This window comes from Urtica dioica, chromosome 7 (genome assembly GCF_054948205.1).
Source record: "Urtica dioica subsp. dioica isolate 48M chromosome 7, U.dioica_male_clone48M_v1_H2, whole genome shotgun sequence".
Lineage (NCBI taxonomy): Eukaryota > Viridiplantae > Streptophyta > Magnoliopsida > Rosales > Urticaceae > Urtica > Urtica dioica.
Genome location: NC_142762.1, coordinates 40050583 through 40075080, shown reverse-complemented (window position 1 = coordinate 40075080; position 24498 = coordinate 40050583). Strand labels below are relative to the sequence as shown.

Below are 24498 nucleotides of genomic sequence, written 5' to 3'. Positions count from 1 at the left end.
TAGAAGGGAATTTTCTTAAAATGAACTAGTTCTCTTGAAATGATTTACGTATTTTTCTAATTTGTAAATTTAAAGATTAATGTGCAGTACTATGGATGTCTTATTCGATACGAGTTCTGTTTTCACAAAGTCCCACAAAGTGCATTCACGGCCCGCGAGGTCTCCAGGATGTACCTGGCCTTGTGCTCGGGCGGAGTGTCAAAATTCGGAACGTGGTGGGTCTACGTGCGGATCCTCTGTCAGAGACATCGAAACTCCGTTCGAAGTGGCGTCGGTGAATGGATAAGGGCAAGATAGGGACGGAGGAGCAGCCAAATTAAAAATTAAAATCACGTTTCATTGTGCAGTTGAGCAATTTCTTTATTTGAAATTTAATATTTTGCAAATCAGTCAAGATTTCGAAATTGTTTCGAGAACTACATGGATTGGGACGCAGTTTCTATAAGGTATTGGTCTCTGTGAGGTTGCTCATGTGCGAGATTGTATATTTCCTTCGTGTATACATCTCCGTTCAAGATGGTTCGGGCATTTATGCTGAGTGATGTTGATTTGTTCTTTCTATTGGGTTTCTCTTATGTAAGTTTCTTGCCATGATCCTAGTGCGGAATTGATAGTTATTTGGTTGCGGAATTGATCAGTGGTTGGAACTTATTTGGTTCTCAGTGTTTCTGTACGGATTCTTCCCTGTGGCGAGTCACTATGGTATCAGTTCTCCAAGGGGCTTATGCCATGTGTTTGGTTGCTTTTATTTTGGGACCGTGTATTGACTTCAAGGGTCTTATATTTTGGTTTGATTACTTATATTTTGGGATGGTGATTTGCTTCTGAGCCGGTACTAGATTCTTTTTTGCCCTTTATTTGAGGTTAAATGGTGGAATTTAGGATGTTTTGGTATATAAACAGAAACGTATTTCTGGTTATGAGTCGTTGGTCAACACTTCTTTTTGGTGAGTACTGATTTGCGTTGGGCTTTTATATTTGGATCCCTGGCTGTCTCGAGTATTCATTTTCTGGCTGTGAGGATGGGTATAATATGTGAACGGTGAATTCTTATATGTTTCTGCGCATGGAAAACATATACGTTTTTGGGAGATCCGTCTGGTTATCGTCACACCATGCTTGGATTATCGATCATTCCGGGAGAAAAGTTTCTATTCTCGGTCTTCGTGGAGGTCAAGTATCAAGACGCTATTGGTCTTGCATGAATATCCATATTATGTCTTTTGGCTTCTTTGCATTTATTGCTGATTTTTTTAAATTGTTTGCGATTGAATCTCTTAGATTTTTACGGTACTCTATGATTTAACCTCTTAGATTCTTCTTACTTGGTTCTTAATGATTGAATTTCTTAGATTGTTTTTACTTGGTTTTTTATGATTGAATCTCTAGATGTATACAGTACGTACCGTTTGTTTAGCTTTACCATTTTCTTTTATGTTCTATATGAATTATAGTATAAGTAGGTCCCTTTGTAGTGTCGTTAATGTAAATTCTCCATTTTTTGTCTGGTTTCTATGAATTTGCGCGTGATAGTACTTTGAAGATGTAGCCTTATGAATATATTTTGAGTTTGTTACTCATTATTGTTTACTTAGTTTACTCTCTCTTTAATGGGTTGTCTTTTATTTTTGTGGTGTGTGGCTTTAAATACTTGTATTTTGTGTAGTGCGTGATGATCGTGGCATAATAAAAAATTGGTTTCGAGTATGATGCTCGTATCAGTGTCATTTATTTGTTTGTTGTTTATACTTTCCTTGTGTGATATGATTTTTAGTCTATACTATATGTTTGTGTTGTTAGCTTTCTATCTTTCTTATCTCGTATGGGCGTGTGACGGTGAGATGATTTATTTATTTAATGTCTACCTCACGGCGTGTTTGTGTTAGATTTGTTTTGGTCAGTAGATTATGCTTTCATAGTGCATGATAGACACTTATTATTTATTTATACTAATATATATACAATTTGTATGTTTATTCAGTCAACTTTTGATTTAGAAATCAGTCTACATACGTTTGTATTGATGTCATTTATAGTGGCATACTATGATAGTTCTTGTGGTGGTTTTATGCAAGCTATTTAGGCCTTTTTTTTACAACTGTGTTTTATTTATTTACCCTATTAATTTTAAGATATATATTGGTTGGTAGTAGCTTAGTATCTCGTGATATCATTATTTTCCCGAGTGGCAGTCTGTTGGAGCATTTTACTTTGCTGGTTTTAGTTATTTTATTTTTTGTTGCTTCTTGGTATTAAATGTCCACGAGTATAGCGGTTTCTTCTATGGTGCGTTTAATCAGCTTAGCGTAGCCTTGGTTAATATATCTAAATGAAATTTTGAGTTTTTGGCTTAAAAAATGAGCTTTGGGATTTGTCTCGAAGTTGACTTTATCTTTTTTATATAGTTTATATATATATATAATAAGACTATTGTATCTGAAGAATTGCTATCTTTGGATCTTCACGTAAACATGCACCTGCAAAAAGAAGAATTTAAAGTATCAAATGTGATAATGTAAAAATATATAGTATCTAAATTTTACAATGTCATTAATACAATAATTAATGTGAGTTTTTTTTTTTTTTCCATACAACAATTTATGTTACAATCTGTAGAGTCATTTTTCATTTAACAATTTATGCGCTTGAGCCTGGATGGTGACCGTTGTGGGAGTCTGAGTAACTATGAAAAATATAAGTTACTGCAAATCACTATCATTTGTATGAAAAAGTTATAAAATAACAAAGACGGTAAAACATTTTTTCGATATGAAAGATTTGAAGACTTGAATTAAAAATAAAAAAAGTTAGAATCTATTTAACTTCGATCGAGGATAAAGGGAAGTAAAGAGAATGTCAAAGCTTTCAATCGAGTATTTAGAGGTCAATTTTATCTCACCAATGATTTGGCGAGCATAGTACAATATTTGAAGGTTTGGTGAGCCACGTGATTGCAATTAACTCGAAGGGAGTCTGTTCCCGTCAATTTCTCGTCAATTTCTTTTATAGATAGCAGTCTCGATCATTCAGATGATTATAGTTTTGTTATTTTTCATGCAAGTCTAACAAACTAGAAAATACGTGTCATAAGTGTAATTAGTGGTAATGATGTCAGTGATCGATGACTAATTGAGAAAAATGTTAACAAAAGTTTATAGTGTTAAAATTTCATTTCTGCTTAAATTTTTCAAATTTTGCCGGTGAATTTTTTGAAATTATAATATCGTGGTACTTGAAAAGCCGCAATTTTCATTCAGCGACTTATTTTCTCTGCACCGAAATCAAACGAGGGTTCATAGTAGGTTGAGGCCGTCAAAGTCAGTGTTCTGACCGGATCTTGGGATTAAAAGAGGGTCAGAGATGGAAGTCTTTTTCAACAACGAATGATGGAATGTCCAAAACATGGTTTTATTATGGCTTCATTATATGTGCCCGAAGTATAATAATTCATACTTTTAGGGACTGGCTAGGAGCTATAAGATATAATGTAAAGAAAACATTTTTTTTTCTGGTTTGGTGGTTGTTTTTCTTTTCGGTCTTCTTTTTATGGGAATGACATGTTTGTTTTGCGTGCGGTCCGTTTCTAGGCCAAAAAACAACTCACATATGTGTGCGGTCCGGTCTGGCAATATTGAATATCTTTACCATCAACCTATTCACATCGAAGACGATGTTGATGGGGTTCACGGTGTTGATTTCGACTCGGTTGTGTTGCCAAACACCGACGCACGAGTAAGTTGTACCGAGATCGATCCCGATCATTGGTCCATCTCTCTTCGCAGCCATCGCCGGAAATAAAAGCTTAGCTTATGAAAAGTGAGAAAGACGGCCTTCAAACTCAAAGCCTTAACGCTCTTAACCGGAAATAAAAATGCTAGAACGGATATTTATTAAATATTTTTCTTTAATGTTGTATTATAGTCATCGATAGGGGTATTATCGTAATTTCCAAAAAAAATTCACTCACGTGCATAAAGTATAATCTCATACTGTACGGCCGTCACAAATATTTTGACAGAAAGAGGTGTTTGTTACAATGTAGAATTTCAGCATTTGTGGTGCATGATTTTAAATTTGATAGAGTGATATGTTACAAGCGATATAGTTAAAAGGGCAACAGTGTAATTTATCATTTTATATATTAATAATACTTTTCTATTTCTTTTTAAAAAACACTTGACAGAAATTGAGGTTTGGACAAGTTTGACCTTTTTATTATTACTATAGAAATATATTCTTACTTGAGATGAATGTGTATAATAGTAATTATATTGGACATTTAGACATGAATTACAAAGATACTTTAAACTTTAAATATTGAAGACAAACCCATGCATTTACAAAAGGAGACCATTACTCGGGAGTACCAATGTTAATTTTTAGTGTTAAATATAAAAAAAACATTATAGAGCATAGACAATTAGAGCACGTTTTCCCCTACGGATTTGATAAATAAAAATATAGTCTAGCTTGTACGTATTTTTTGGTGGCTGTTTGGTGTCTTGGATTTCACGCAAGCAACATGCGATGGCTTGCTCAAGTATAGAGGCTGAGTATCATGCACTCGCGTGGAACTTGCTTTAGCTCTGGTGATATGGCGTGACAACATCGGAGTCGCCTCAGTTGCTACAAACTTCGTAGACCATGTCTTAAATGTGCATTTCTTCATAGTGACATGGTAGCAATCGTGGATCAGACAACAAATGGTGTCTTGACAAAAGGACTATCAATAATGGAGTATTATAATCTCTTTAAAGGCGAATCCTTGTCCCACCCCGCACGAAGAACAAATGGATATATTATAAGTATCCCAAACATGTGCTACAAATTTAACTCAAGAAAAATTTAGTCAAACCCAGTCACATATTCAAATACGTCATAAAACGTGAATTATTAAGATGAGATTTGGTAAATAATGTTAGTAGTTTGGAAGATTTTTACCAAACAAAATTAAAATCGTGACAAAATTGTTAATAAATTTGGAGAATTTTGTTTTGTATGCTTTTAGTCTCTCTCACCCTCTCTCATCGGACTTTTTTTTTCCTCCACCAGCATTTTCTTTTCACCCACCCCCAACTTCCTCTTCATCCATCACCACATTGCCATTCTCTTCATCTACCTCACATGTCGCCACACCGTCGCACACGGCGCCTCCACCATCCTCACTCTCTTCATCCTCGTCAAGGTGACCAGCTTTTGCTGCCTAGACTCTCCTCGGAGCTTGATGCGCCAACGTTCCTTTCGCCGATACGGTTTATCGTCTTTTTTCGCCGTTGTTCTTTGTCCTTTGTTCTCTCGCTGGACCCTACCTTCTGGTTTTATCTGTAAGATTTCTTTGAGGTTTTTGAAAGTCTCGGTCTTTTTGTGAATTTTGCTCGGGTTAGTGCGAATTGTTCCATGTATAATTAGGTTTGGGGCTTTAGTGATTATTTTGGGATTGGATTTTTTGAAAGTCATATTTAAGTGGTTGCCCGAGTATTTTCATTAGAGCACAACTTATGTATCCACGTTTTGGTGATTGTATGTCAATAAATTAAAGATTTTTTTTGTATGTTAACGAATCCATAATTTATCATATGTCAATAAATTAAAATTTGTTGACTTCTATGTCAACAAATCATGGATTTGTTGTCTTTTTATGTCAACAAATGCAGGATTTGTTGAGTTTGTATATACAGACTTGTTTGACTTGATTATCATTATTTGTTGACTTGATTTTTAAATTACAACCAGCCGTACAGTGGCAGTCCCAGCCCATTTAAAAAGGAGAAAGGGGGTCAATTTTTTTTTTTTTTGGCTGAATAAGGATGAGATGTTGCTAATAATTGAAAGTCTAACCACAACATTGTCTATTACTATTAAAGGAAAATAAATAATCTACTTCATCAAATACATGAAGAGGGTGTGATTATAATTGTTGTACATCAAGCAAATAATTCAATAGAGTAACCCTCATCGCGTTGATACAACATAATGGAAGAAATAGAGTTGAAAAGTCTCATAGATATTAAAAAATGTATAAAAAAAACATGATTGGATTATATATACCACTTTGAAATATCAATAGTGTGTATGAAAATTTTCAGAGGGATATACATATAAAGAAATATAAGATTCAATGTGGATTTTGCGAAATTGATAATTAAGATGGCGTAAATACATGTATATTATTTTTTCAACTCTATAAAATATCACAACTTAATTTTGGGAAATGAAAGTCTAATATGTTTACGATTGTGTCTGATAATTAATTATGAGATCTTATAAGTGGATCATGTGAATGGTCAATGTATTGTGTTCCAAATGGATAAATATCAATGAAGGGACATATAGAAACATAATTTCCCGCGTTGGATCAAAAGTCACAACACCATCGTTGGATCATAAACCTGATCTAACGGCGAGAAGAAAGAAAAGGAAATTAATTTGACGCGGAGAGCTAATTAATGCTGGGCGAGTCATTTGATGGTCTCTTGAAGCGAAAAAAAGTCATTTGATGATTATTAATATTATAATACCGTGTGTTTTTATTGGTTTTTATATCCGTTGGTGTATATCTTGGGGGTGAATCGTAATTAAGGCAATTATCACAACAACAGATTACAACCGCTGGATCAAAATATAATCTAACGGCGAGGAGAGAGGGAAAGGAAAAGGGAAAGTTAATTGGAGGCCAAGTTTCTGGTGGTATATAAAACAGGGATCACCGGCGTGTAAATTGCGATTTAGGGTTTCACCGTCTCAGCTCATTCGTTCCCAGCCATTCCCTCTCTGCCCCGTCGCCAAACCTCGACGCCGTCGCCGACCTCATAAAAAATATCGCCGGTCCTCAATGTTCGAATATCGGGTACTTCAATCTTCTGCCGAGACTGGAGTGGTGGTGCCGATCTGCGGTGTGTCCGGAGGCCAGGTCGCGCCACCACCACCAGATCTCAGCCCGACCGGCGACCTTCTATCGGTTCTCCGGAGGTGGTAATCGGGCTAAAAGCGCGGGTGGAGAAGCGAGATTGGCTGTGGCGTATGTCCGATCGTCGGCGCCGAGCCCAGTCGAAAGGTCGCCATGTTCGGGTTGCGGGTACTCCTCTTGGAGTTGGTGGTGTCGATCTTCCAGATCGCACCTCCTTTAATCCGTCCGGCGTGAAATGGCGATCTAGGGTTTTACGGCACCGTCGCATCTCGTTCGTTCCCAGCCATTCCATCTCTGCCCCGTCGCCAAACCTCGATGCCGTCCCCGGAATCGCCGTGACCTTAGCAAGAAGCTCGCCGGTAACGGGAATTTCAATCTTCTGCCGAGACTAGCGTCGTTGGTGTCGATCTGCGGTGTGTCCGGAGGCCAGATCGTGCCACCACCACCAGGTCTCAACCCGTCCGGCGAAGCTTCTACCGGTTCTCCGGAGGCGGTTATTGGGCTAAAAGCGCGGGTGGAGAGCGAGATTGGCTGTCCCTTGACCCGTTCCTTCCAGCTTCGTCGGTGCCGGAAAAACCCTAGAAAGAAAAGCTAAAACCCCTCACCCGCTCTAACTCGTTTCGTTAGTTCCTAGTCTTTCCCTCTCTGCCTTGTCGCCAAACCTTGATTCCGTCTCTGGCATTGCAAGGCCGATCGTGACCTTAGCAAGAAGCTCGCCGATAACGGGTACTTCAATCTTCTGCCGAGACTGGTGTTGGTTGTCTTGATCTGCGGTGTGTCCGGAGGCCAGTTCATGTCACAACCACCAGATCTCAGCCCGTCCGGCGAGCTTCTGTCGGGGCTCCAGAGGCGGTTATTGGGCTAAAAGCGCGGGTGGAGAGCGAGATTGGCTGCGGAGACAAGTCCCGCTGCCGGAGATGCCTCAGAATAGTGCCTTCGCGATATCGAGCGAGAGATTTCGTAAAAACCCTAGAAACAAACCTAAAGCCCCTCACTCGCTCTCAGTCTCTTTAATATTCGTTTTGCTTCGTTTCGACTCAACCGCCGTGAATCCACTAGTATCACGTTTCGTCCCTCTGTGTATGTTTTTTTGCTAATTCTTTCTGAAATTGCTTGTAATAGTTAATTTGTTGTTGTTTGCTGATCCAGGGTATGGAAGCACACTCTGTTGCTGGTTCGACTCCACATGGGTCACGGATGATGTCTTTTTGTATTTGTACGAAAGGATGAAGAGTAGAAAGGGGAGAACAATACAGTGTTGAGATATAAACAATTTGTGATCAATGTCCATTTTGTTTTGTATATTTTTTTTCTTTCTTTTCTTTATAGTCCTCTTGTGCATTTGTTTCTAACTCGATATCCTTATACAGGCTGTACGAGAGAGTAATTCGGCTCGTTCTCTCTGGTGAGTGAGATCGATGCTCTTTGTTAGCAAGGTCGGAATCGAGAAAGATGGCAACCTTGTGCAAGAAATTGAAGCCGAGGAACATGGGTCTTTCAACACTCAAGAAGACCACTGGTATATGTGAACAATATCTTGTTTTATTTACCGATTTCTACAATATCTTGTTTTATTTACTGATTTCTACAAGCGGCATTATTATGCATTGATTTTTTTACTTACCTTTACCAATTGCATCAAGGAAGGGCAAACTTGACCTCCCATAGCACAGAGCTGGAGTCCGTCAACGAAGAGATCGCCGGGCTCCCACAGTTGACTGCTCGCTGAAGTTCGTCTGATCCGGCGATGACAGTGTATATAAGAAATCGCCAATGCCTTTAAATACCTCACTTTTTCCGGCGGACTCTCAGGTTAGTATATAAGACATATCTTATTCTTGACAGTGTATCTATTATCATTTCTAATTGGCACTGTACTGAACATCCCAGGCATGAAGGATTGGGGGCTTTGGATCCAAGTTTTTTTTTTTTTTTTTTTTATATTCAAAGCTCCATATTTTTTTCTCTGTGGAGGTATGTGAAACAATCGTAATCTTAGAACTGGTGTGAAAATTTCTGTTTGTTTAATGTGGGGTGTTTTTTTTTATTATTTTTTTTTTATATATATTTTTGTTTCCGGTTACAAGTGAAAATAAGGCTTTGAGTTCTGACCAATCCCGTGCCGGATCAGTTGCGGAGTATTGATTGGTCCCTTGGTGAGAACGACAAGGAGATATTGGTACGTTCGATGATTCATGAAACTTTGAAATATGTGGTTTCACAGTACAATGCAGGTCAGCTTCTTACCCGGAGAGAGGTAATCTGCAAACGAAAAGAGGTAATCCCTCTTACCGGTTATCAGGAGGAGTCGGCTGCCCTTGACCTATCCCTTCCAGCTTCGTCGCTTCCGTAAAAACCCTACAAAGAAAAACTTAAACCCCTCACCCGCTCTCAGTTTCTCTTATTCATTTCGTTTCGGCTCCCCAGCTCGCCCTGCCGCGAATCCACTTGGTCGTCTTCAGTATCACGAGCCCTCCCTCTTTTTATATTTTTGCTAATTCTTTCTGAAATTGTCTTTAATTGTAGATATGTTGTTTGTTGATTCAGGGTTTAGAAACACACTCTGTAACCAGTTCGAATCGAAGTGGGTCACCAGCCCGATCTCCCTCCCTGCCGTCGCCTCCTGAAGGACGCTGTCTCAGGAATCTTGTGATGCCTTTCAGTATTTCTATGCATTTCTTTTTCTATTTTGCCCTTTTATGTATTTGTTACTAACTCGATATCTTTAAGCAGACTTGGCAAGAAGAATTTCTTCGGCATCTCTATTGCGAATGAGATCGGCGCGCTTTGTAAGGAAGGTCGGATCGAGAAGGACCGCAACCTCATACGAGAAATTGAAGCCGAGGAACACTATCTTGTCTACTGGTATATGTGAACACTATGTTGTCTTATTTACTGATTTCTATAAGCTGCGTTATTATGAATTGTATTATCTGTTACCTTTATCGATTGCCTCAAGGAAGGGCAAACTTGACCTCCCATTGTCATCGAAGAGGTGGTCGGCCTCCCATAGTTGACTTCTCCCCGATGCTCTCAAGAACCTTATTAGTTCCAGGGTGACTCCCAGGTTAGCATATAAGACATTATCCAATTTATCAGTGTATCTGTTATCATATGTAATTAACCATGTTCTAATTCATTTTATTTATTTATTTTGGGCTTGATGCGATATTGAACTAGGCTAGCATGGCACTTTGCTGAACGTCCCAGGGGATGACGGACTTGGGGCTTTGGATCCAAGCTTTTTGTTATTCGAAGCTCCACACATTTTCGCTGCGAAGGTATATTGTGTAGGAAGGAGCACATTTCATGGTTTGAGATACCTAGTCCAGAGCACCTCTGGGAGTTTGACCCTGCAAAAGCTGGCATGTTTACAAGTTCCTTAGGTCACAAGGCTTCATGTCGTCTTACGAAACGGCTCATCAGTACACCGATGTAGATGCCCACAAGGTTGGTTCGCAAAACCATTTTTATATTGGTAGATGTCCATATTTATTTATTTATTCTTAAAATGTTCTTATTTGAAATAAATGTCTTTTTTTTTTAAAGTTGGTTAGTCATCGGAACCATCGCGGGAACGTTTGCGGGGTCGATTCATTTGGCTTCTCAATCCCAACGGTTATAAGAAGCTCCTTAAGACTATTTGGACCGAAGCAGTCTTTGGCATGTTTAAGGTCAGTTTGATTATTTTACATTCTATTTTATTTCTCTCTATAAAATGTTTCTAGTATTCATTGTGTTTTTTGTTTTCAGTATCTACTACGCAGAGCTTCGCTGACAGAGCACGACGCGTTTGCGTTCCTCAAGGCTGATTCCGACGATGATTGCATTACTTGCAGTGGCTTTTGCGAAGCTTCGACAGGTACGTAGAAATATATATTGCCATGATCTCTATCTCTAGAGTAAAGTTTGTTAATTTACACTAAAACTTAATAAGCTTGATGTTTGTTTGGTTTTCAAAGCTGAATTTGATTGGACACTGCTATGGACTAAGTAATGAAGACAAAGGACATGTGGGATCAAGCTGATTTCGAAGAATTTCATGTAAAAAAAATGAATGATTATGTTTGTGAGTGACATTAGTTGATATTGACATAGTTGATCAGAGAACAACAAATGTGTAAAAAACTTATAAAGTTGTTCAGGTGTTGAATTTCGTAGAAATATATCAATAACCAAGATGTCACAAACATGCTAGAATAGTTCAGAGACTAGTTGTGCTGAGATCAAATTAAAATCTATCCAGACGGGTCATTCCCTGCTGTCGCGACCCACAAGGATACTCCGACGGCCCGCTTGAAATACAGCGAATACTCCGACGGCCCGCAAGTCTCCAGCGAATATGCCTCGCCGCAGCAAAACCTCGCACGCGCTGCGGCATGCCACGCGCCCCTGAGCCCCGCCGGGCACAAACCGTTCAGGTCCACCAGGCACCCCGTGGGCCTCCACGCCCCGCCCCGCCACGTGGCACCACCACGACTGGGAGGTTGAACCTGTCCACCAGGCTCACGTCGAAGAAGTCCAGCCCCTCCACGCTGTTTAGCGTGAACTCCACCAGTGTCGCCGGAGCCGCAGTCGGCGGTGAGGCACGCGAACCTTCCACCGAGTCTTGGCCGCAGTGCGTGCGGGCCAAGAATCGGCCGGACCACTTCGGCGGGGCTGGGACTGTTCTCAGGTATGACGGGTAAAAAAACCATTTGAATTTTGGGTTTTGTTCGCAGGTATGACGAGTATTGTTGGGCTTCCATCGGATTGGGCAATTGCTGATGATGAAGAATGCTTAAGGTCATTTTTCGTGAATTAAAGGATCATAAAAAAAATCAGTTTTTTTTTACTAGGAAGTTGTTAATGATAAACTTATTTCCCTACTTTTTTATACTACACCTAAAGATGAGAGTGCACTTAAATTATAACCAACTAAGCCATATGGAACTTGTAAATTGTATTTTAGCCAACATATAGTTAATAAATAGTAATTAGCTAATTTGATGACGTGACAATTTAGTTAATAATAATAGTTAATTTCTAATTATTAACTAAATATTGGTTGGTATGTAATTTCAACCGTGTTAAAGAAACTTCTTTTATACATATTTATAATCATTTTTTTATTGGTTAGTTTAGGTTAATTTTTACCCGAAATTTTTAGTTAATCATTAATACGTTGTTGTCTTGGGTAAGTTTTTCAATTAGGAAAAAAAAAAAAAAAAATGTTGCAATGACATAGCTAATGTACATGTACATTATTTTCTTCTTCTTTCCCCTAGTTGAAGGAAGTTTTAACTGAAGTAGAGTTTCTCAATGCAGATGGATCACAAAGTATGCCCAAAATTTGTTCTTTGAAGACTTTAGCAAGGCTTACATCAAGCTAGTGAATTCAGTTGCCAAGTGGAAAAGCGCGTGACCTCATTTCGTGTTTCGCCAACGATTATTTACTTTATAATAAAGCAAGTCTCTTTTATTTCCCAAGATAAAATAAAATTAATAAAATAGAAGCCGATAAAATAAAAGGATACCACTTAGTTTGACTTTGACTATAATACAAGCAACACCAAGTACAAGAGATTGAGCGAAGCTTTTGTTAGATTAGATTGGTCGGAGAGTGAAGCCGGAAGTCAGAAGGGGCGGAGAGTTGGCTCCGGAGAGGAATCCCGGCCAGATTGTTGACTGGTGCCTGTTGACTAGTATCTGACAATATAATAATATACATACCTTGTGCAGGGTCATTCCCTGCTGTCGCGACCCACAAGGATGCTGTCTCTGTAATCTTATCGATGCCTTTCAGTATTTGTATGAAAGGACGATGAGTAGAAAGGGAAGAATAATACAATGTTGACATATAAGAAGCATAGACATCATCGAACAAAGAATTTTGTGAACAGGGAGTAACTTTTTCTTCTTCTTCTTTTTTTTTTTTCCTTTTTGTGTAATTGTTTCTAACCCGAAATCTTTACACAGGCTTTGGGAGAAGAATTTGATTCATCCGGCTCGTACTCTATGGCGTGTGAGATCAATGCCTTTTTATTAGGATGGCCGGATTGAGATAGACTCCATTTCAAGATTCAGCTGTTTTTTTCAACTGTGTATGTATCGAAAGAATGATAAGTCTGCTAGTTTCTTTGATCCCATTTTGGGTTGTTGTTTGATTGATCTATACATGAAGAATAGGGCGGTTCCTCTGAGGCGATCTCATAAAAGAAATTGAATCTGAGGGACATGGAGCTTTCAACACTTAAGAAGATCACGGTATATCTGAATAATTTCTTCTTTTTATTTATTGTTGGTTTCTACAAGCGGTGTTGTTATGAATTGCTTAGTAGTTGCCTTTACCAATTGCCTCAAGGAAGGGCCAAACTTGACCTCCCATTGCACATAGTTGGAGCGCGTCATCGAAGAGGTGGTCGGCCTCCAGAGTTGACTACTCGTAGAAGTTTGTTCGTTTCGGTCATGATACCCTGGAATCAACATCACCAATGCTCTCAAGAACCTCATTTTTTTCCGGAATGACTCTCAGGTTAGTATATAAGACAATGATTATCCGATTTCTGATCAGTGTATCTATTATCGTATGTAATTGACCATGTTCTAATTTTTTATTTTTTTTATTTTATTTTACGCTAGATGCAACATTGAATTAGACTAGCTGGACACTTTGCTGAACATCCCAGTCTAGCTGGGCACTTTTCTGAACATCCCAGACATGAAGAAGGACTTGGGGCTTTGGATCCAAGCTTTTTCTTATTCAAAGCTCCCCACTTTTTTTGCTGCGAAGGTATATATCCTGTAGGAAGGAATACATTTCATGGTTCGAGAGACCTAGTCGAGAGCATTTCTGGGAGTCGTGACCTGCAAAAAGGTGTGTGAAACTATCATAATCTCATAACTGATGTGAGAATTTATGTTTGTTTAGTGTGGGTTTTTTTTTTTTTTTTTTTTCTGTTACAGGTGAAATTATGGCTTCGAGTTCTGGACAATCCCGTACCAGACCAGTTGGAGAATACCTATCGATCCTTTGTTAAGAACTACAAGGAGATTTCTGTGCCTTTGATGATTTATGAAACTTTGAAACCTGTGTTTCACGGTACAATGTCAGTCAACTTATTACCTAGAGAGAGGTGACCTGCAAAAGAAAAGAAGTATATACCCTTTATAAGAATTTCGAAACACAATGATAGGAATAGTTGTTCATTGAGGGACATAATGTTATCGACACGTTTTTTCATGTTGGTGGATTTTATAACCTCTCTCAAAATTCAAATATAATCAGAAGGTCTTTTCGACTATGCTCTTTGTAGATCATGGATTGGTCTTTTGAACACGAAGGTCCAGTTTGACCAGACCAACCTCCTCGTCGGTTAGGAGCACTATCCAAGGACAGAGCGTGATGAGGAATCTCATTCAGCTTTTGAGGTAATTTTTTTGTATATCTATGTGTTTGAAATCTGCTCGTTTAATAGCCATGTATGCTTCTATGTGTTTATCACACGAAGTGGAAGGGGAAGACGTGTATTCTTCTCTTAACTCTGTTTTATTGTCTTTGTTTAGGCACTCATCTTCTTAATCTGCTTGTTTAATTTGTTGCATTATTAAGATAAGAGATGGAAACTATGTAAAGCACTGAGTTTTACATATGCAATTATTTTTGTTTGAAAGTATTATGCTTCATCTCACAAAAGGAGTTCGCAAACTAAGCAGTTTTCACTTCTCATTTCAAACAAAAATAACTGTAATTTGTTTTGGGGCCGGAAATTCCTTCTGAGATTTTTCCTGTACTAACTTCAGAAATAAAAAGAAAGTAATTCTTTATAAATATTTGATTAAATATCTCAATGTGTATGTATCATGGAATTTACAAACATACGGGTAAATGTGTTAGATATAGCATGGTTCAAAATTTGTACTGTAAGGCCTAGGCTTTATAGCCCGTTGGCCTCTTGCTAACATCTGAATGAATCTTACTATTACTATTGTCATTATGCCAAATAAATACACGGTATTATACAATTGTCACTATGTCTTGGTTTTCTAAACAATCTCTAGTCTTTGTGGAATATTTCATGTAGATACTAGCTTATGGATTCAAATTTGCATTGTTAATTCATCATGGTGGGCGTGAAGATGTGATAGAGCAATTCTCTCGTGACAAGAAACCTGTCCGGAATGGGAGATTCAGTGCAAAGCAGGTTGGATTCTCATCTGAAAACTGTTCTTGTCAGCTTTTGCAGGCCAATATATCTTCAAGCTTTCAGAGATTTATTAGTTCTGTCTCACTCCTTTAGGACTCGGGATTTCAATGGCGTTGGGAGGATCACTTCACTCAATTTTCAAAAGGTCAGAATAGGTTGGTATTTTTCCCTTTTGATTTAGCCGAAGCAAATCTGTAGAACACAAATCTGTTGCGATCGCCTCTGCCTATGGGACAAATTAAAAGTCTATATATATATATGAAGTTATATCAAAGCATAGGCATAACCCATATAAGAAAAAAAAATCATTAATGGGATCAGGGGTGATAGAAAGTTGTGCTTCATATTCGTAGAAAAGGAAAGTTAAATAACCAGACATTATGTAAAGTCATGATAACATAGCTAACCCCTGACACCTTTATCTTTAGCGTTCTTTGTACACCGTAAAACATAACCCTGTGTCTCTGTAGGTGTGTGTTGTGTGGTCAACAATCTGAACCTCCGTCTAGCTCGATTCATATTTATTTTGTATTGGCTCTTTTTAGTCGGAGCGCTTTGGTATGTGTTGGTCATAATCGATCTCTGGTTCTTTTATTTATTTATTTACGAGTGTTAATGTAGCACCGAATAAACTTAAAATTGATGTGTTTCCAGTTACTTCATGTGCCATGATGACTACAGTATCATTTCTCTTATGCCTTGATGACTCAGTTTCTTATTGTGCTTTGATACTTATACTTTGAAGTGATTTTGTTGCCAATTTTACTTTTATATTTTGCTGCCTCTTTTTAGTTGAAGCGTTTTGATCTGTGTCAGTCGTAGCCGATCTCTGGTTCTTTAGTTCTTCTTTTCAAATGGTATTGTTGCACTGGATAATAGAACTCAACTGTGATGTGTTTTTCTAGTTTTATTTTGAGCAAGACGTGAATGGTACATAATCATTTCTCTTATGCCTCGAAGAATTAATTTCTTCACGTGCTTTGCTATTTTACCTCTATGTTGAGGTTATTTCGTTGCCATAATCCAATATATTGCTTCTCACAGTAACTAGTTGTGCTCAAAATAGATACATTGTTATCAGCATTCGTGATTGATTAAGAATGAAAACTGAGGATGGAAAGAAGATATTGCGGGAAGGAAAACTGTTGGTTCTAATACCCCAAGGTCTCTCTATCTCTACTTCTTTAAAGTAAGTATTCTATGATGTTTTTAGCTTCCAGGGCTTTGTATCAGTATTAGCCACTGTTTTTCTATGGCATCAAAACCTTAAAGTAAGATAACTACTTTATTAGCTGAGTGATGTCTTGTGTGCTTTTAATTTCAATTCTTGTGTTATTACTCTTTTGCAGATATGGTCAAGACACAAACCCAATGCATTTGAATTTTACTATTTTTATGGTCGGTTGATTTTCTGTCTGGATGGTATATTGGCTTGCCTTTATCTCTTCTTTCAAGATGGTCTGAGTCAGTTTATAGCAAGCCGAGCTGATTTGTTTCTATGGGCTTCTTACGGATTTTTTCTTCCAAGTTTTTCTGTACGGATTTCTCCCTCTGGCAAGTCACTATGGTATTAGTACTCCAACGGGCTTATGCAATGTTTTTGGTTGCTTATATTTTGGGACCATGCATTGACCGGGATGGATTATTTGCTTATGTTAAATTCATCTCTCTTGATAATTTAGCAGTGAGTACTAGCTGCTTTTTTTCCCCTATATTTTAGGTTTAATGGTGAAGGCTGGGATGTTCTGGTCTATAAACAAAAACGTTTCTTCCAGAGGCCGGGCTTCTTTTTTAGTTATAAGGGATTTGAATGAGTCATTGGTTGATGCTTCTTTTTGGTGAGTACTAATTTCGTTGGCTGAGTTACCGTTCTTACCTGTACCCTTGGTTGTCTCGAATAGTCGTTTTCTGGGTGCGAGGATGGGTATAATTTGTGATTTGCCATGTGTATAATCTGTGATTGTCGAATTCTGATATGAGAAAACTATTTGTTTCTGCGCATGGCAAACTATACCCGTTTTTGGGTAGTCCGCTAGATTACCGTCACAACATGCTTGGATTAGTAAGGTTGGAATTGAACAGTGGTTGGAATTTTTTTGGTTGCAGTACAAGGGATTTGAATGATGCTTCTTTTTGGTGAGTACTAATTTCTTTGCCCGAGTCACCGTTCTTACTTGTACCCCTGGTTGTCTCGAATAGTTGTTTTGTGATTTTCCATGTGTATAATCTGCGATTGGCGAATTCTGATATGAGAAAACTATTTGTTTCTGCGCATGGCAAACTATACTCCTTTTTGGGCAGTCCGCTAGATTACCGTCACAACATGCTTGGATTAGTAAGATTGGAATTGATCAGTGGTTGGAATTTTTTTGGTCGCAATATCTTCAGGGATTTTTGGTTCTCAGTTTTTCTGTACGAATTCTTCCCTCTGACGAGTCACTATGGTATCAGTTCTCCAAAGGGCTTATGTCATGTGTTTGGGTTCTTATATTTTTGGACCATGTATTGACATCAAGGGACTTATATTCTTGTTTGATTGTTTATATTTTGGGATGGTGTATTTCGCTTCTAACCTCTGGATAGTTTTGTTTATTTTAGCAGCTGGTACTAGCTGTTTTTTTCCCTATATTTTAGCTTTAATGGTTGTAGCTGAGTTGTTCTGGCCCATAAACAGATGCATATTTTCCAGAGGTCGGGTTTCTTTTTTGGTTATACATGATTTGAATGAATCATTGGTCGACGCTTCTTTTTGGTGAGTACTAATATGCATTGGCTGAGTTACAATACTTGCTTGTACTTTGGCTATGATATTTGGATCCCTGGTTGTCTCGAATAGTCATTTTCTAGATGCGAGGTTGGGTATAATCTCTGAACGGCAAATTCTGATGTGAGAACTATTTGTTTCTGCGCATGGCAAACATATTCGTTTTTGGGAGATTCGCTTGATTACCGTCACCACCATGCTTGGATTATAGATCGTTTTAAGAGTAAAGTTTTTATTCTCGGTCTTTGTGGAGGTCAAGTATCAAATCGCTTATCTATATTATGTCTTTTGGCTTCCTTGCAGTTCGTTGCTGTTTCTTTTACTTAGTTTGTGATTGAATCTCTTAGATTTTTACGGTTTTCTATGATTGAATCTCTTAGTTTTTTTTTTTTTTTTTTTTTTTTTTGGTTCTTAATGATTGTATCTCTTTGATTTTTTTACTGGGTTCTTTATGATTGAATCTCTAGATGTATAGAGTACTGGTTGTTTAGCTTTACCATTTTATGTTATGCTACATGACATATCTAGCGAAAAGTTGAGCAGAGTTTTTGCAAAAGTGAGTAAAACATAATATAAAATTGTCAAAATCTGTACATATAAAAATCAACTAATTAATAACCCTATAAAAATGGGTTCTATAGTTATATAACCGAATAAAAAATTTGACAGTTAATGATCGAGAATTGTTTGGGAAAAATTACAAATTAATAGTTAATAAAATCAGCGGGATAGATTTAATAAATCTAACTGGATAGTTTTAAATTTTGACATTGTTACAAAATCGAAATTAATATCTATAGTTTATAATTGAGTATATAATTTTTTTTATATATATAAGAGAAGTTGTCTCAACTACCACTATTTGATAAGTTTTTTCTAATTTTCTACCAAAAACTTAATTTGACAAAAAAAATATACTACTAAGGGATTTGTACAAATACAATTTTTACCATCAACAATTGATGTCGATTGTTGACATATATGTCAACAAATCGAGAACTCAAAACTCACAGTTGTCAACAATAGATGTCAATTGTTGACATTATGTTGATGGTAAAATTGTATTTGTACAAGTGGTTTACTAGTATTTTTGACCAAATTAAGCTTTTGGTGAAAAATTGAAAAAAAAAAAAAAAAAAAAAGAACTGTAGCAAAATAGCCAATTTGAAACTATAGATTTTGTTTTTAACCTATGTTTCATAACTTTTAGGGAAATAGCCAACGTGCTTAGGTGTCAATAATTAATAGACTAATTTGCCTTTTTACTTAATCAAATGGAAATAATGAATATAATTATATTAAATAATAGGCAATAACAATATAAAATAACAGACAATTTCAAAATTGTTATACGTAGCCTTTAACCTCTAACAAATCTCAACAAAATATTTTATCAAAGATATCATTAATCACGCGGCGCGCTAATCTAGAACGGCTCACCAAGACTGATGTTACTGTTGGGAACCTGTCAACACAGATAATAAACGTAAATTACTGGAAATTATCTCATTCTCCACATTTAAGTAATTTGAATGGAAATAAATGAAAATAATTGTAAATAAATCATCTGTACCTCGTCGGTGAACTTCTTGATCCCGCCGCGGATGATCGTGTCCACGTCAAGCCTCGAGATCTCTTCGGCGCACTTCGTCAGCAAATCGCTGAGCTCGAGCCAGAGCCGGTGCCTCGTCTTCCCTTTCACGGACGAGAACCCGTCGTCGTTGAGGACTCCGGCGCCTCCTGGAACAGCCCCGCCGAGAGCAGAAACTCGATGAAATCCTCGACGTGGGTCGGGTCAAACATGAGGTATCGCCGAGGACTCGCAGAGACGTGTCGGAAGGTACTCCGGGGAGGGAGACCAGGGCGAGATAGGGTCCCCAAACTCGGTCGTGCTGGGTCACGGGGAGGGCTCGGAGGGCTCGGTCGAAGGCTCGGCGGGAGAGGAGAACGTGGAAGAGGAAAGAAAGATAACGTGGTTAAAAAAAACCAGATCTATTTTGTGGAGAGAGAGAGAGAGAGAGAGAGAGAGAGAGAGAGAGAGAGAGAGAGAGAGAGAGAGGTGGAAGAGAGAGAAAACGTGGATTCAAATATTTGGTAACTACCTTCTACAAAATAGGAATTTAATTGCACAAAAAAAAAAAGAAAAAAAATAAACGTGATTTTAAAAAACTACTTTCATTATTGAAGGACAAAAAAGTAAAAAATATTTTGCCATCTAATATGTTTGGCTATTTCACTAAAAATCTCTAAACATAGGTTAGATCCCAAACCTAATGTTATAGGTGGCCTAATTACTTAGAAAACTAAAAAAAAAAAAAAAAAAAATTATCAAACGGTGGTAGTTGATGCAATTTCTCGATTTATTTTAGAGTGTTATAATTTATTAAAGGTAAATTATTGTCCAAAAGCAAAAGGATGGAGATATTGACTATGTTTGACATAGCTTTGCTTAATAAAAAACGTTTTTAGATTTTATTTTTAACAAAAACTACGTAATAACTTTTCAATTTTCTTCTATTTTTTGTAAAAATAGTTTTTAATTTTTATTAAAAACTATTTTTACTAAATTTAAAATGGTTAAATTTTTAGAAAAAGCTAAAAGTAGGCTTTATTAAGTAGAGAATCGTTAACAACTAAACCACTTAAAACATATTAAATTTATTATAACCAACGTTTAGTTAATAATTGATAATTAGCCAAATTGATGATGTGGCGAGTGAAACCACTTATTTTGTACCGAATATATCCTTATTAGTTAATTAATAAAATTGATTTTCGTATTAAAAAAATATCATTATTCTTTAAATTCCTTAATTATAGGATCTGGATTTTATGATTTCAAAATAAACTTAAAAAAAAAACCGTTATACAAAGGACACGTTTCATTTTTATGTTTTTCTTCAAATTTTCGCAGTAATAATTAGTAATATATAACAGTTAATAATCAATAATAATCGTTAATAACGTACTGGTCTCAAGATTATATGTTCTTCATAGTAAATAATCGTTAATTTTTGTTAATAAGCGTTTGTTTATCTCTTTTCGTCAATATTTTTATGGTTTTGTTCAGAATTAATTATTGTTAATTATCATTGATACGTGGCCTTTTTCTTTTCCAAGAGTTTTTTTTTGCGATTTTAATGTGTTGAATGGCTTATATGTTTTGGTTTTCTTTTTTAAATTGTGTAATTGGTTACGTGTACCATTAAATATGCCTTGTTAATCGCATCATTAATTTTTTATCTTTATTTTCGTTTTTTCATTATGAATTAATGCGCTGGACGAAATTTAAATTAAAGGGTAATTCAGTCTATATCTTATAGGAAATAATGTTGTGTAGCTAATAAATAATAATTATCTAAAACGGTGGCTATTTTGCAATTTCAAGTTAAATAATAATTAAGTAAGCAAAACGCAGCCATTAAATACCACTGTGTTTGATAAATATTCAACTCATGACGAAAAGTCAAACTCAAACCCATTCACGTATTCAAATACGTCATAAAAACCGAATTATTAAGATTCACTGCTTATTACACCCTCTCTCTCCTCCACAGTTCGTTGTTGTGCGACCCACAAGACCCCATCTTGTTTGTTGTTCTATAAATACCCTAATTGTGTCTTTGTTCATTCATCAATTTGCTAATCGCTATTCAGCTGAAAATCAAAGTTTAGAGAGACCCAATGGATGCTTTACAAACCCCCACCAACAATGCAACTCTTCTCACTCCCTACAAGATGGGAAAGTTCAATCTTTCTCACAGGTCACATTCTTTCTCTCCGCCTAACTGGTTTTTTTTGTTTTTTTTCATTTCTATGAATGTATTCAGGAATTAAACTGATTGTCGTTCGTCAAAACATTTTCAGGGTCGTTTTGGCACCGTTGACGAGACAGAGGTCGTACGGCAATGTCCCTCAGCCACACGCGGTGTTGTATTACTCTCAGAGAACCACCAAAAGCGGTCTTCTCATATCCGAAGCCACCGGAGTTTCAGACACTGCTCAAGGGTAATAATCCCAACCCATTCCATAGTTTCATTTAAATCTGATTTGTTATTGTGTTTAAGTCTGGTGTCCCGAATGGGTTTGGTCATGCCTGTAAATCTCGCGCTGCGATAATTCTGATTTTTTTTTCTTTCTTTCGTGGCTTAGTTCACCGTATAGTTTTCGATTTTCTTCTTATGATTTAGTTACTTGGCTTTTTGGCGTTTTATGTACTTACGAATTGTAACCTGTTTTTCGATATCGTTAAATACCTGCTATGCAGTGGTGTTATTTTTTTTTCTTTGGTCTTTGGTTTTCCACATTAAATTTGTGCTTGATTTTGTATTCAATTTTCTTAATTTTTAATAATTTGGATATTTAATTAGGTACCCGGACACACCTGGAATATGGACTAAAGAGCAAGTGGAGGCATGGAAGCCCATCGTCGATGCCGTCCATGCCAAAGGAGGAATCTTCTTCTGCCAAATTTGGCACGTCGGTCGCGTTTCGAATTCAGGCAAGTTTACTGTTTTTTTTAATTTTATTTATTGTCTTGTTGTGTGTAGAGAAGAACTGTTCATGTTGATCATTTAGCAGTTGTATTGTATTGTTGTGTGAACAGGGTTCCAGCCAAATGGCCAAGCTCCGATATCTTCTACCGATAAATTTATTACTCCTCAAATTCGAGCCAACGGCATCGATGTTGCAGAGTTCACACCTCCGAGGCGACTCAGAACAGACGAGATTCCACAAATCGTGAATGATTTTAGAGTCGCCGCGAGAAACGCGATTGAAGCGGGTAAAATCTTATTTTCATACCAGCTTTGACTCTTAATATGTGTGTACTCTGTCTATCCAAGGAATTGCACAACGAAATTAGTCTATCACTTCCTCAAAAACATGAACAAAACACAATATTTTTAAGGCCTTGCGTGCAAGTTGATTTCGATACCAAAGATTACGAATCCGAACATTTTATTAAAGCCCTAACTGGAACAAAAAATTAAGGCCCAAAATGAGTGAGCCAAAAGAGGAATCGAGATCATCTCGTCTCATTCCTTCTATTATTACCATATTGACACACTTCTCATTATGATTTTGTTTGTATAGGTTTTGACGGAGTCGAGATCCACGGGGCGCACGGCTATCTTATCGATCAGTTCATGAAAGACCAAGTCAACGACCGCACCGACGAATATGGCGGCTCCTTAGAAAACCGTTGCCGTTTTGCCCTCGAAGTGGTCGAAGCCGTATCCAACGAAATAGGAAGTGACAGAGTCGGAATAAGACTCTCTCCCTTTGCAAACTACATGGAATCGGGCGACTCAAACCCCAAAGCACTTGGGCTTCACATGGTCAACGCTTTGAACAAGTTCGGGCTCCTGTACTGCCACGCAGTCGAGCCGAGGATGAAAACTGTCGGGGAAGCTTGTGCTACGCCTTATAGCTTAGTACCCATGAGAAAGGCTTTCGACGGAACTTTCATCGTGGCCGGGGGTTATGGCAGCGGAGAAGACGGGAACGCAGCCGTGGCCGAGGATCGAGCGGATCTCGTGGCTTTTGGCCGTCAGTTTTTGGCGAATCCGGATTTGCCGAAGAGGATCGAGCTCGGAGCTCCTCTGAACAAGTACAACAGAGACACGTTTTATATCTCTGACCCTATTGTTGGTTACACTGATTATCCGTTTCTTGAGCAGTCCGTCTAAGAAGTATTTTGTAGCATAATTGATGATTCATAGTTCTGTATTGATTCATATATATCTAAATTGTTATAATGTCTCTTATATGCTAAAATGTCTGATCCTTAATGGAGCGTTTGAAAGCTTAAACGGTTTGTAACATCCAAATATCAGTGCACCTTAGTGGTGTTGAAAAAGAAAATGGTTTTTGGCTTCGCTACATAAGGCAGTCTCGTCTCTCATTCGAAGTACACCTCGAGTCTTTTTCCTTTACTTGTCGTGGTGGTAGTTCTTGTGGCTATAGGTGGGTATTTAACCGGTCAATTAATTTACATTTTAACCTTTTTTTTTTGTAAAAACTAACAGCCGATTACTTTTAACCGGTTATTTCATGGTTTACCAATTGTAAGAAAATAAAATATTGAAACTAACAATTAATTGGTTAACCGTTCTAAAAACCACGGTTTATCGGTCAAAATTTTAACCGTTTTGAACTGTTAACCGTTTAAAATGGACTACTATTGTCGTACCATAGTCGACCTCCGTTTTTTTTTTTTTTTTTTTTTTTTTTTTTTTTTTTCCCGATTTACAACTGTTTGTTTGTTTTGCATTTTGTCTTGGATTGGAGATAGATTAGCTATCATCCACCATCTCATTATGGGAGCACTGTTAGAAGATGAAGAACCGGGAAATGGGTTGGGGATGGCCGAAATCGTGGGTTGAGCGAGAAAAAGAAAGAGGGATGAAGATGAAGAGAGGGAGCAAACCGTTTTTTTTTTAGAACAAAGAAGATGAAAAACCAGGAATGGGTTGGGGATGTGTTTAAAAGAATTATGAGGGTATAATAGTCTTTACATAATGGTCTAGGTACTATATGTGTCAATTTTTTGGTTTTGGGTTATATCTGATAACTCACATTGAGATGGTATTATTACTGTCAATATCCCTATTCTATTCAAACTCATTTTAAACTAATTT

The 24498-nt window shown here is 37.4% G+C and overlaps 1 protein-coding gene and 2 long non-coding RNA genes across 13 annotated transcripts; all 3 read left to right on the top strand.

The window, feature by feature from the left end:
* The first annotated feature begins 8992 nt into the window (after positions 1–8992).
* On the top strand, positions 8993–10923 carry LOC149391542 (uncharacterized). Its single transcript, XR_016300369.1, has 6 exons — positions 8993–9772; positions 9867–9974; positions 10088–10357; positions 10457–10581; positions 10661–10769; positions 10870–10923. It is a non-coding gene; the product is annotated as an uncharacterized LOC149391542 (long non-coding RNA).
* Positions 10924–12313: 1390 nt separating this feature from the next.
* Positions 12314–18143, top strand: LOC149391541 (uncharacterized). 11 transcript variants are annotated; one of them, XR_016300366.1, is made up of 10 exons: positions 12314–12990; positions 13076–13153; positions 13255–13421; positions 13529–13763; positions 13853–13988; positions 14203–14317; positions 14971–15090; positions 15187–15248; positions 15564–16282; positions 16443–18143. It is a non-coding gene; the product is annotated as an uncharacterized LOC149391541 (long non-coding RNA). The 11 variants fall into 11 exon arrangements; XR_016300364.1 differs by having other exon boundaries at positions 13853–14022; XR_016300361.1 differs by having other exon boundaries at positions 13853–14043.
* Positions 18144–21399: 3256 nt separating this feature from the next.
* LOC149391540 (putative 12-oxophytodienoate reductase 11) lies at positions 21400–23742 on the top strand. The gene is made up of 5 exons (XM_089621364.1): positions 21400–21621; positions 21725–21865; positions 22228–22358; positions 22464–22640; positions 22952–23742. The coding sequence occupies exons 1-5, from the start codon at positions 21542–21544 to the stop codon at positions 23545–23547; spliced, it is 1125 nt and encodes a 374-aa protein (XP_089477490.1). The 5' UTR covers positions 21400–21541; the 3' UTR covers positions 23548–23742.
* Positions 23743–24498: the final 756 nt, after the last annotated feature.

What these genes read in the sequence shown, in the direction of transcription:
- LOC149391540 (XM_089621364.1), top strand. Translation starts at nt 21,542, where the DNA reads ATGGATGCTTTACAAACCCCCACCAACAATGCAACTCTTCTCACTCCC. An exon ending in AAGTTCAATCTTTCTCACAG is followed by an intron (nt 21,622 to 21,724) that starts GTCACATTCTTT and finishes AAACATTTTCAG; the next exon opens with GGTCGTTTTGGCACCGTTGA. An exon ending in CGGTCGCGTTTCGAATTCAG is followed by an intron (nt 22,359 to 22,463) that starts GCAAGTTTACTG and finishes TTGTGTGAACAG; the next exon opens with GGTTCCAGCCAAATGGCCAA.